The following is a 13,872-nucleotide window of genomic DNA, read 5'->3' on the forward strand; positions in this document are numbered from 1 at the left end:
CTAGAATGATTACATTGTTAAAAGATGTATGTATTGCTTAGACTCCTCAGTGCCACCCAGTGGCCATAAAGTGGAGTTTTACTACTGCCCACAATATGGACTGTGGTGCAGATCTGCAAAAAGCACTAAAAATGCAAAGGTGTGAATCCAGCCTTAGACTTCAATGGAGACGCGTTTTTGACTTGTTTCACATTTCTTAATCTGCCCAACGACAAATTGTCAAAAAAAGCATTAAAAAAATGCAAAATGCATTAAAATGCATAAAAAAAACCATACAACAACAAATTGTCAAAAACAGCATAAAAAACAGCATAAAAAATGCAAGACAAGTCAAAAGCGAGTAAAAAAAACACATACTACAACAACGAATTGTAAAAAAAAAAAAAAAGCATAAAAACGCAAAACGAGTCAAAAAACGCATCAAAAAAGTACTACAAATTGTCAAAAAAAAAAAAAAAAAAAAAAAGTGTAAAAAAAAGCAAAACAAGTCAAAAATGTTTATAAAACTCATGATAAGTTGTTAAAAAAAAAAGCATAAAAAAATGCAAACGCAAATCACATCAAAAAGCGTCAAAAAACGTATGTGCAAAAAAAAAAAGCACTGCAGAAACAGATCAAAAGCAAACTGCGCAGGTGTGAACCAGGCCTAAATAAAATGTATGTTGGTCAGACCTGTACGGAGTGGTGGCCCCAGGGTATAGAACGGTGGTTACAGCCACTTGCTATGATCAGGGAGGGAGGAAGATGGGAATAATATCAGAAAAAAAAAAAAAGTACAGAATTTGCAATAATCCACCATTAAGAATCCCCCAACCCTATGAGGTCACCAATCTCTAGGCAGATTTCTCACATCTAGTACCCCTCATATCTGTACAAAACCCTCTTCTACACATAACACAGCATAGAGGGGCTCGGTGAAGGTGGCGCTGAAGGTGTGGAGGTGGCGGAGGGGGTCACACATATAGAAGGAGAGCTGCCCGGCCTCATAATCCAGATATACCCGGAGTTTGGTACCAAAAATATCGTCAGGGAGTTCATGATCAATGTTGTCATGCATTGCCATATAATCATCATCCCAACAGTGCAAACCCCAGGATACGTCATTACACCCAACCAAGGAGTCATCCCCATCCCTGGCTATACTGGCGTAACACATCCCGATTTTCCACTCATTGGATCCATGGACATCTACTTCCCAGTATTGTCGTCCTGAGGAGAAACTCCGACTACCCAAAACCTGATAATATTTCTTAAACCTCCCCGTAGTATCTGGGCACCTATGGACTGAATCTGTGATGACTGCAATCTTCTTATCAGGCGAGATACATAAACCATCATGAGCCGTGTCCACGTCCAATATGTCTACAGTTTTCCGTATATGGATCCCCGAAATGTATCTAGTCCTTTTATTAGCTAATCCTGTGTTGATCATATGTGAGATCCGAGCCGGATCCACTCCATCATGGAGGAGTTTTATCTTCTTCTTTAAAAAGGCCTCCTCCAATGTCTCTAGCTGGTGTCCTCGATGTTCTTCAGATATCACACAGAAGGCACAAGTAAGAGTAGAGTCCTCATTGCAGTAAAACTCCAGGATCTTCTTATGGACGGAGCACTTCCTTTTCTCCGGGGTGGTGGTGGGGTCACATAAGACGTGTTCTGGTGACCTGCTGTGGACTCTCAGGTGGTCATAACATAGAGAAGCTTCACAAAGTAGGCAGGATTTCGCAGCAGGTACAGAGGTGTGAAGACAGTAAGTACAGGAGATGCCGGACTTCTCTGGTTCTGGTGGAGCAGACAGGAAACGTTGTGTGATCTTACACAGGGTGATATTTCTTTCCAGTGAAGGTCTCTCCCGGAACTTCCTCCTGCACTGAGGACAGGAATAATTTCCAGACCCCTCCTGTGTTTCCAACACACGGTCAATGCAGACCTGGCAGAAGTTGTGTCCACATCTCAACGTGACAGGATCCGTATAAATGTTCAGGCAGACAGGGCAATCCAGCTCCTCTCTCAGATCTGAGGACGCCATCGCTGATAGAAGAGTGAGAAATTAATAAAGTTCCCGATTCTCCAAAAGTCAGTTGTCCAGTGAGGGAGGTTCCTCCACAGAACAAGGCTAAGAGCGTGTGGGTGAAGGACATTTAAAAGTCACAACACAAGGCTGAGAAATCAAGGTTCCCACCCATAAACAAACCAAACAATGGAGACTCAGCCAGGACTGGTTCGATTTGACCAGCTCCACCCAGGCCAATGTTAAGCACAGGGAGGGTGGATTGGGAGCGCATTACATTTTTATTGTTTATAATTTATTCATGTCATTTTTTTTATTGAATTTCTTAAGATTTTAGTCATTTTTAAAATAATTAATTATTTATTTATTTTTTTTTTTAAATGTTCACTGCCCCTTTAATTTTTTTTTCTTTTATCAACTTTATTGCTATCACAAAGGATGAACGACATGCGTTGTGATCGCATGGGCCATTATAGTTGCATTTAAGTTTTTTAATGTAATTGATAATTTTGTATTCATTTAATATGTTAATAGTTATCAATTACAATAAAAAACTTCATTTAATATGTTAACATTTATTTTATTAAAAAAAAAAAAAAAATGTACACTGACCCTTTACTTTTTTTGTTGTAATTGATAATTTTTTATTCATTTAATATGTTAATATTTATTTTATTTAAAAAAAAAAAAAAACTTACACTGACCCTTTAGATTTTTTCTTTTATCAACTTTATTGCTATCACAAAGGATGAACGGCATGCGTTGTGATAGCATGGGCCATAAAAGTTGTATTTAAGTTTTTAAATGAAATTGATAATTTTTTATTCATTTAATATGTTAATATTTATTTTATTTAAAAAAATGTACACTGCCCCTTTAGATTTTTTCTTTTATCAACTTTATTGCTATCACAAAGGATGAACGACATGCGTTGTGATAGCATGGGCCATGACAGGTCCTCTTTATGGAGAGATCTAGGCTCTATTAGACCCCATATCTCTCCTCTGGCCTCCAAAGCATCTCATCTAACTGAGATCGGTGTGATCGGATGCTGTATTTCCCGGTAATGGATCGTAGACAACAAACCGACACCGGAAGAGACAAAATCCTTGTCGCTTACAGTTTGTTACATGATAGAGGGGAGGTACGGATGTACAGGCCTCACCTCAGCACACCGAACGGCGGTGATCCCTGGCTCTCTGATCGTAGTGTAAAAAAAAAAAAAGCGACAGTGTAAAAAAATAAATACATGAAATTACAAAAAATTAAAGCGACAGTGTAAAAAAATAAATAAAAATTTAAAATATGAAAGCGACAGTGTAAAAAAATAACTAAAAAAAAAAATTGTAAAAAAAATGAAAGCGACAGTGTAAAAAAAAAAAAAAAATTTTTTTTAAATATGAAAGCAACAGTGTAAAAAAATAAATAAATAAAATTTTAAAATATGAAAGCGACAGTGTAAAAAAATAAACAAATAAAAATTGTAAAAAAAAATTGAAGTGACAGTGTAAAAAAATAAATACAATTTTAAAATATGAAAACGACAGTGTAAAAAAATAAATACATTAAAAAAATTGTAAAAAAATTAAAGCGACAGTGTAAAAAAATAAATAAATAATGAAAGCGACAGTGTAAAAACAAAAAAATTAAGTGCCCCCATCTCCCAAAGGCAAATGCACACATTGGTCCTGCAAGCACGCAAAAACAGCGATCATCCCACACACGTGAGGTATCACTGTGAACGTCAGATCATGGGCAATAATTCTACCAGACCTCCCCTGTACATCTAATGTGGTAACCTGTAAAGGCTTTTAAAGCAATGCCTATGGATAGTAACATTTACATAGTTTGTCGCCCCCGTTCCACGGGCGAGCGCAATTTTAAAGCGGGACATGTTTGGTATCTATTTACCCAGCGTAACATCTTTGAAGTTTTAACAGATTTTTTTTTTATAATATATTTACAAAAAAGTATTCATGATCTCATGTGGTTTTCTAGATATTTCGGTTGTTATTCTGCCTCTCGCTGTTTAAAATAAACCCACCACTAAGATGACAGACTGATCATTTCTTGGTCAGCGGGCAAACGTACAAAATCAGCAGGGGGGCATCAAATCCTTTTTTTGCCTCACTGTGTATAATAAAATAACGTATTTTTATTACAATATAATTGTTATATTGCGTTTTTGCACATTAAAATTCAAAAAAGCATATTTTTTTTCTAAACAAAATAGCATTTGAAAAACCGCTGCGCAAATGCAGTGTGACTTAAAAAAAATTACATCATCCACCACTTTATTCTCTAGGGCCTCTGCTTTAAAAAAAAAAAAAATTATATATATATATATATATTTTTTTTTTTTTTTTTTTTTGGGAGTTCTAAGAAATGTAGGAAAAAATGCTGATTGTCACATGTAAACAAGAAGTGCCAGAAAGGGCATGAAGCTGAATTTAATTGAATTGATTTTAATGCAGAAACCAGTATTGATTAAACAGGCGTGCCTAGAACTTGATTGTGGGGGGGGGGGGGGATGTATACGGGGCCCCTGGGGTGGTTTTCACAATAGGGCTCCATACAGAATCAGACATAAGGAACCTGCATGCAAATGGTCTTCCAATGTCTCACCACAGGGGACCTGCAGACAATACGGACACTTTGGGTTGAATGGGAAACCAGTGAATGGAATGGTCTCAGGAAGCTAAACACACAAAATAAAGAAATAAATAGCAGATCATTACCATAAAGGTCCGCTTTTCAAAAAAGCATCTACAAATATACAAAAAAAATCTAAAGTAAAAAACAACAGTTCTAAACTTTGGCTAAAGTATCAATAATAGAGAAAACTAGCAGCGGCTGGTGCTCAATTGCAGCCACTCTGCCCATCATATGTAGACAAGTTGTTGTACAATGTATATATTTTATTATTTTGTATCTCAATAAATTGAAACTTTATCTCACTTTTATGTTCTGAGAGCCCTTGCACACTGGGGCGGGGTCGGCGGTAAAACTGCGCTATTATTAGCGGCGTTTTACCGTCGGTATGCGGACGCTAGCGGGGCGCTTTTACCCCCCTGCTAGCGGCCGAGAAAGGGTTAAATACCACCGCAAAGCGCCTCTGCAGAGGCGCTTTGCCGGCGGTATAGCCGCGCCGTCCCATTGATTTCAATGGGCAGGAGCGGTATACACACCGCTCCTTCACCGCTCCGAAGATGCTGCTGGCAGGACTTTTTTTACCGTCCTGCCAGCGCATCGCTCCAGTGTGCAAGCCCTCGGGGCATTCACACTGGAATGAAAGTAGCGGCACTTTCGGGGTGGTTTGCAGGCACTATTATTAGCGCAAACCGCCCCAGTGTGCAAGGGCTCTAATTGGGTTTCGCTACAGTCCATTTCCTTATGGGGAGGTGGGGATTAGTTGGAGTAGGCCTTGCTCTTCTTCCCCCCATTCCCCCTTCAATATATCAATGTAGGATGATGGTACTCGGTAATTCAATACTCTAGTTAACCCTTGTGGCAATACCCCTCTATTGATCAGCCAGAGATAAAGACATACAGAGTAACATTGTTTATAAACATTGATCAGACAGGAGAGAGAGAGATACAAAGTAACATTGTTTATAAACATTGATTAGATGGGACATAGAGAGATACAAAGAAACATTGTTTATAAACATTGATCAGACAGGAGATAGAGAGATGCAAAGTAACATTGTTTATAAACATTGATCAGATGGGAGATAGAGAGATACAAAGTAACATTGTTTATAAACATTGATCAGATGGGAGATAGAGAGATACAAAGTAACATTGTTTATAAACATTGATTAGATGGGACATAGAGAGATACAAAGAAACATTGTTTATAAACATTGATCAGACAGGAGATAGAGAGATACAAAGTAACATTGTTTATAAACATTGATCAGACAGGAGATAGAGAGATACAAAGTAACATTGTTTATAAACATTGATCAGACAGGAGAGAGAGAGATACAAAGTAACATTGTTTATAAACATTGATCAGACAGGAGAGAGAGAGATACAAAGTAACATTGTTTATAAACATTGATTAGATGGGACATAGAGAGATACAAAGAAACATTGTTTATAAACATTGATCATACAGGAGATAGAGAGATACAAAGTAACATTGTTTATAAACATTGAACAGACGGGAGATAGAGAGATACAAAGTAACATTGTTTACAAACATTGATCAGACAGGAGATCAGACTAGGCTAGTTTCAGATCTGTGGGTGTTGGACTGCATGTAAATCACATACTTTGTTGCTTTTAGTAAATGTTTGGGGTGCTAATTATTCCTAATCCCCCCCCATGCATTGAAATGCTACAGCCAAATATTTCACACTTTGACTCGTTAGTTCAGAGCATCTGCTGCCATTTTTCTGCATCCCACTTCCTTTGTTTTCATACATAGTCGAGTCGCTTGGCCTTGTTTCCATGTCCAATGCATGATAACATAGGAACTGGGGTGCAGAAATGTGTGGAAGGTGCTCTGGACTGATGAGTAAAAATGTGGAATATTTGGCTGTAGCGGGAGGCAGTGTGTTGGTGAAGGGCTGGAGAGCCGTACAATAATGAGTGTCTGCAAGCAACTGTGAAGCATGGTGGAGGTTCCTTGCAAGTTTGGAGCTGCTTTTGTTCCAAATGGATCTAGAGATTTGATGAGGATCAATGGTATCCTCAATGCTGGGAAATACAGGCAGATAGGTATCCATCATGCCATACCATCAGGGATTGGCCTCACATTTATTCTGCAGCAGGACAGTGACCCCTAACATACACCAATGTCATTAGGAACCATCTTCGGCATAAAAAAGAACGAGGAGTCCTGGAAGTGACGGTTTGGCCCCCACAGAGCCCTGATCTCAGCACCATGGAGTCTGTCTGGGATGACATGGAGACAGAAGGATTGGAGGCAGCCGACATCCACAGAAGATCTGTGGTTAGTTCTCCAACATGATTGGATCAACCTACCTGCCGAGTTCCTTCATAATCTGTGTGCAAGTCTACCTAGAAGAATTGATGCTGGTTCAGTGGCGGTGCGTCCATAAGGGCGCAGGGCACCGCCCCCTCTCTCCAGCCACACCCCCCTCTATGACCAATGGATAGAGTCATGCATAGCACGACTCTATCCATGGCTGCTGCTGCCACCCCCTATTCAGGCACCCGGCCCCTTTTTGGGCACCGGCCGGGCTCCTGAATTACAGTGGCGGGGGGTGTTTTTGAAGCACCTGATTAGAGCCATAGGCTCCACTATGCCCATAGGCTCGAATAGGCTTCAAAAAAGGTGAACTGCAAGCGCCATGATTGGCACTCACACTCCACCCAGGTGTGTTAGAAAAGCGAATGGATATTCGCTTTCCTAACACTGAACCGCCTCTCCGCCAAATCAGGTGCTCGGGTCTGTTACCCATCACCTGATTGGCTGAAACCACAGGCGCTGTGATTGGACGGCTGTCGGGAGGAGATGATGGGAGGAGACGCATGGAGGACACCGCTCAGAGGACAGCGGGTGGGGGGTCACAGTAGCGTCATTTGATGGGCACAGTGGCTGCGTGTGATGGGCACAGTGGCTGCGTGTGATGGGCACAGTGGCTGCGTGTGATGGGCACAGTGGCTGCGTGTGATGGGCACAGTGGCTGCGTGTGATGGGCACAGTGGCTGCGTGTGATGGGCACAGTGGCTGCGTGTGATGGGCACAGTGGCTGCGTGTGATGGGCACAGTGGCTGCGTGTGATGGGCACAGTGGCTGCGTGTGATGGGCACAGTGGCTGCGTGTGATGGGCACAGTGGCTGCATTTGATGGGCACAGTGGCTGCATTTGATGGGCACAGTGGCTGCATTTGATGGGCACAGTGGCTGCATTTGATGGGCACAGTGGCTGCATTTGATGGGCACAGTGGCTGCATTTGATGGGCACAGTGGCTGCATTTGATGGGCACAGTGGCTGCATTTGATGGGCACAGTGGCTGCATTTGATGGGCACAGTGGCTGCATTTGACTGACAAGCACCAGTGGCCTGGTACATTTTACACACCAGCACTGCAGTATCTTATGGTGTTGTGACGAGTCCCATAAGTGCAGTCCAAGCTGGTGAGGTGACCACTCGTAGCATCCTACAGCCACCAAGAAATCACACACAGGCCTATAGAACCCATTGTGTCCCTCCAGAGATGGTTGCAAATCCTGATTGACAGCCCACAGATTCAGTAACACCCGTACTTCCCCCATTCACAGCCCAAACCAAGATTCATGTGGAAACAGCATATTTAACAACCCTACCCATGGCCGGATTTGCCACAAGGCCACTGAGGCCAGGCCTCGGGGCGGCAGTGGTGTAGGGGCGGCGCCGCTCCTGCAGCGACTTCGCGGCCGCCCCCCCTTTCATGCTGCCCATTAAAGTCTATTAGGGGCACCAGTGCCCATAGAAAAGATGGCCACGAGCCGACCACACAACTGCACATGCGCCTCTCCGAAGCCGGCCGGGCTCGGGAAAGCTCATAAGCGCTCGGCCGGGCGGCGCATGCGCAGTAGCGTGATTGCGCTGCCCGGCGACATTTTTAAAAAAAATCGAGTGTAGGTAGTAATGTCAGCGGTGCGGCGGCGGGGGAGAGAGATGACATCTCTCATTGCCTGCACCGCTGTTCCGCCCTCCTCCTTCTGATGGCAGGCAGCATGGCAAGTGACATCCCCATCTGGTGGCAGGCATGGTGGCAAGTGACATCCCCATCTGGTGGCAGGCATGGTGGCAAGTGACATCCCCATCTGGTGGCAAGCAGCGTGGCAAGTGACATCTTCATCTGGTGGCAGGCATGGTGGCAAGTGACATCCCCATCTGGTGGCAGGCATGGTGGCAAGTGGCATCCCCATCTGGTGGCAGGCAGTGTGGCAAGTGGCATCCCCATCTGGTGGCAGCCATAGCGGCAAGTGACAAGAGATGGTGGCAAGTGACACGCTTAGGGCTCCCAATGATTCTGCATTATGGTGAGTTGAACTATTTCAGTTTATATTACAATGTAATGATAGAAATAATGTGTTTCAATCATCCTGACACCATACCAACCATGGTGCCGGGGATGATTGAAGCACTAACACCAGCTATTGCCTTGAAAAATTGCCTGCGAAAAATCCTTACCCCTTGCGCGCTTACCCTGAAGTATTTTTAGTCTGTACAATTAAAGCCAGTTATTTTCAGTGTTCTCGTGTATGGAGATATGCTTTTAATTTATCTATTGTAGCAGTCATCGATAAAGGACGTGGTGTGTGTATGTGTGTGTGTGTGGGAGGGGGGGGGGGGGGGGGCGGCATTGAAGGACCCGGCCTTGGGGCGGCAAAGGGAGTAAATCCGGGCCTGACCCTACCTTGATTTTTTTAGTGGTTTTTCACGGAAGAGCTGTATCAATTGATTGTGGGCCAAAGCACTCTATACGCACACCTACAGTACATCCGGAAAGTACTCAGAGCGCTTCACTTTTTCCACATTTTATGTTACAGCCTTTTTCCAAAATGGATTCAATTCATTATTTTCCTCAAAATTCTACAAACAATACCCCATAATGACAACGTGAAATGAATTCACAGCCTTTGCCATGACACTCAAACTTGAGCTTTTTCGACTGATCATCCTTGAGATGTTTCTACAACTTGATTGGGGTCCACCTGTGGTAAATTCAGTTGATTGGACATGATTTGAAAAGGCACACACCTGTCTATATAAGGTCCCACAGTTGCATGACAGAGCACAAACCAAGTCATGAAGTCTAAAGAAATGTCTGTAGACCTCCAAGACGGGTTTGTATAGAGGCACAGATCTGGGGAAGGGTCCAGAATTTTTTTTTGAAGCATTGAAGGTCCCAATGAGCACAGTGCCCTCCATCATCTGTAAATGGAAGAAGTTTGGAACCACCAGGGCTCTTCCTAGAGCGGGCCTCCCGGCCAAACTGAGCGATCGGGAGAGAAGGGCCTTAGTCAGGGAGGTGACCAAGAACCCGATGGTCACTCTGACAGATCTCCAGCATTTCTCTGTGGAGAGAGGAGAACCTTCCAGAAGAACAACCATCTCTGCAGCACTCCAGCAATCAGGCTTGTATGGTAGAGTGGCCAGGTGGAAGGCACTCCTCAGTAAAAGGCACATGATGGCCCACCCGAGTTTACCAAAAGGCACCTGAAGGACTCTGACCATGAGAAACAAAATTCTCTGGTCTGATGAAACAAAGATTGAATTCTTTTGCCTGAATGGCAAGTGTAATGTTTGAAGGAAACCAGACACCACTCATAACCTGGCCAATACCATCCCTACAATAAAGCATGGTGGTGGCAGCATCGTGTTGTGGGGATGTTTTTCAGCGGAAGGAACTGGGAGACTAGTCAGGATTGAGGGAAAGATGAATGCAGCAATGAACAGAGACATCCTTGAGGAAAACCTGCTCCAGAGTTCTCTGGACCTCAGACTGGGGTGAAGGTTCATCATCCAACTGGACAATGACCCTAAACACACAACCAAGGTAACAAAGAATTGGCTACGGGACAACTCTGTGAATGTCTTTGAGTGGCCCAGGCAGAGCCCAGACTTGAACCCGACTGAACATTTCTGGAGAGATCTGAGAATGGCTGTGCACCGACGCTCCCCATCCAACCTGATGGAGCTTGAGAGGTCCTGCAAAGAATGGGAGGAACTGCCCGAAAATAGGTGTGCCAAGCTTGTAGCATCATACTCAATAAGACTTGAGGCTGTAATTGGCGCCAAAGGGGCTTCAACAAAGTATTGAGCAAAAAAAGAATGCATTGTGGTCATATTGGTCCACAGACCTGATTTATCATATGCCGTGTTCTCTGCTGCCATGGCCAGATCTACATAGACGAGTCCCTCATACATTTCAGTGTCCGCCTTGCAATTAGGCAATTTCTCCCCAGCAAATCTGGGGTCAAAATGTATAAGGTCTGTGAGAGGGCAATAGGCTATACATACCATTTATGAGCGTATGAGGGAAAAGACAGTTAATTAGAGCCCCCCTGAATGCCAAGACTACATTGGGAGCAGTGGCAAGATAGTATGGGACTTGATGTCACCCTTTTTCTTTATGGGGTACCATTTGTACATGGACAACTTTTATACAAGCATATTACTTTTTAGACACTTATTCAATCTTGGACTTTTTAAAATATTCGGAAATTCAAAAATTCGGAAATCTGAAAATTCGAAAAAGAGAATACGAAAATTCGGGGGTGTGACCCAAACCCCAAATGCAGATGCAGTGAGCCACCTGCATGAGAGGCATTTTCCTGATGTCCTTTCTGGTACCCCAACCCAAAGATCCCCCCTCAGAAGTAGCAGGCAAGGAATAAGGCAAGACCCCTGTTTTTTTTCTGTTCCTCCTGTCCTGGCCAACCTGGTCCCTGCATCAAGGACTGCTCCCATCGCTACCACACACTCGTAGAGTTTTAGTATAGGGTATAGCACAGTCTAGGACACTCAATTCACACACAAGGGTTTCAAAAGACCTTAGGCAGTCAGGGGACTGACTAACGCATTTTGGGAGACCAGAAATCAAAGGCTGGAAAGGTTACAGTTACGGTTCTAATAAATTACAAAAAAAGTTAACAAAATTTAAAATAATAAAATAAAAAATTTAAAAAGTAAAAAAGTTTTATTGAGTTATTGTTAGTTTGTTACTGTGTGTTATTGCAGGAACGCCAATCAGCTGCAGCACCGATTTGTGTATTCAGACACCAGCAGGGTACTCCTCTCAGAATACATACGTCAGTGCCTGCAGCGCTGCAGGAGAAGTTTTCTCCTCCGCAGTTTAAAAAAGGTCATATATGCCCAAGCATGAGGGGACTGTTTTTATCTGGCAGAGATTTCTTCTCAACAATGATCGATGTGAATGGAGGAATCTATTATGTTTTTTTTTTCGTTCAGTCCACAGGCTGAACGAAAAAAAAAAAAGAATATTACATGTATGCCCAACATTAGAAGAGTGGGTGGATGTGTGGTGGAAGCTTCTAATGTTGGGCATAAAATGCCAAGACAGTTCAAACCCCCTCCCAAATGACCCCTTTTTGGAAAGTAGACACCCCAAGCTTTTTTCTTAGAGGCATGTTGAGTCTATGAAAGATTTTATTTTTTGTCAAATTCTTTTAACAAAAACATTTCTTTACGCAAAGTCGTCACGTTAATGATATATTGCTTACACATGCCTTGGGAATATGTGGAATTACACACCAAAACATATTCTGCTACATCTCCTGAGTATGGGTATACCACACGTGAGAGACCTTTTGGCAGCCTAGCCGCGTACAGGGACCCAAAATCCAATGACCACCTTCAGGCTTTTAAAGGGCGCATGTCACTTCCTCACTACCTATCACAGTTTTGGAGGCCCTGAAATGCCAGGATAGTGCAAACAGCCCCCTACATTACCACTTTTTGGAAAGAAGACACCCCAATGTATTTTATAAGATGCTTGGTGTGGTGTTCTGTGGTTTCCTGGAGGTGGGAGTTTCCTTGGAGGACTCTCAGGCATTGGCACAGTCATTTTGCTTGTAAGTACATTGGTAATTATTCTTGATGTTCAATAGGCTGATTTATGTAATTCCAATTTATTGGTAGTTCTTTTTACATTTCAGGGTGGCACTAAACATCCCTGAGGAAGATACGTTCGAAACGCGGTGGATGTCCCTTTCCATGCTTAACTGTTTATTAGTCATATAATTTACGATAGTTATCAGGTATCACCCCCTTGTGCCATAATGTTGTATGATCCATCATTGTTCTTAATATATTGGAGCCTCATCCTTTTTCTTTTAAACTGTTTACCTAAATAATAACCGCTGTCTTCATCCTGCTCCTGTTCCAGGACACCTCTCAATGACCATGTAAAGAGAGGCTCCATCCCAGCTCCCGAGCTTCAGGCCCGAGGTCATCCCCCCTCAGAAAGGGGGTTCCTTCAAGGGCCACCACAGCCTAAAACTACATTCAATTCTTCCAGCTGACAACTCCTTCCACTACAGGCTCACCATGGTATATATAGGAGGCCTGCCCCCTGCCAATTCTAGTTGGGGATTGGTCAGGGCTCCCAAATACACCCCATGTCACTCCAGCCCTATGCCCTGCCTCTTTTCCAGAACCTTCTAAAAACAAAGGAGGCGCCAGAGAGATGAAGTACATGTCAGTCACTTGCTGCTACACTAAACCACTCCCCAGATCAAAAACAAACAGGCCTAGCTCACAGCTAGGTCTGCCTAAAGTTACCTGCACTGGCTGTAACAAAACACAAACAACTACCTCTAGCAACCTACCTAAGGTAGAGGTTGCTACATCAGTATATATACACCATAGTTTGTAGAGGCTATAACTTTCACACAAACCAATTAATATACACTTATTGGGATTATTTTTTTTTTTTTACCAAAGACATGTACCAGAATAAATTTTGGCTCAAATGTATGATGAAATTTGATTTTATAAAATATTTTTTTATAACAGATAGAAAATATTGTTTCTTTTCACAGTTTTTGATCTTTTTCGATTTATATTGCAATAAATAAAAAAACCCAGTGGTGATCATATACCAACAAAATAAGAGCTCTAATTGTGTGAAAAAAATGTGCAAATTTTGTTTGGATACTGTGTTGCATGACCGAGCAATTGAGTGCTGAATAGCAAAAAATACCCTTGTCATGAAGGGGTTAAAATATTCTGGAGATCTCGTGGTTAAAGCAAACCCTAACTTAGCTTATCACCCAGTTCCATTTTCCAGGAGAACTTGGCAGGTTGCCTTTGCTCACATGCCCCTCAGAATAAGGTCGAGGTCGAGGTCGAGGTCCGGCTCTCAGAGCCA

At 42.8% G+C, this 13,872-nt stretch overlaps 1 protein-coding gene across 1 annotated transcript; it reads right to left on the reverse strand.

Moving 5' to 3' along the window:
• Positions 1–862: 862 nt before the first annotated feature.
• LOC141140857 (nuclear factor 7, brain-like) lies at positions 863–2,029 on the reverse strand. The gene is made up of 2 exons (XM_073628380.1): positions 1,736–2,029; positions 863–1,621 (listed from the first exon to the last, which is right to left on the reverse strand). The coding sequence occupies exons 1-2, from the start codon at positions 2,027–2,029 to the stop codon at positions 863–865; spliced, it is 1,053 nt and encodes a 350-aa protein (XP_073484481.1).
• Positions 2,030–13,872: the final 11,843 nt, after the last annotated feature.

Source organism: Aquarana catesbeiana, linkage group LG04 (genome assembly GCF_042186555.1).
Source record: "Aquarana catesbeiana isolate 2022-GZ linkage group LG04, ASM4218655v1, whole genome shotgun sequence".
Lineage (NCBI taxonomy): Eukaryota > Metazoa > Chordata > Amphibia > Anura > Ranidae > Aquarana > Aquarana catesbeiana.

What these genes read in the sequence shown, in the direction of transcription:
- LOC141140857 (XM_073628380.1), bottom strand. Translation starts at nt 2,029, where the DNA reads ATGGCGTCCTCAGATCTGAGAGAGGAGCTGGATTGCCCTGTCTGCCTG. An exon ending in CTTACTGTCTTCACACCTCT is followed by an intron (nt 1,622 to 1,735) that starts GTACCTGCTGCG and finishes ACCACCCCGGAG; the next exon opens with AAAAGGAAGTGCTCCGTCCA.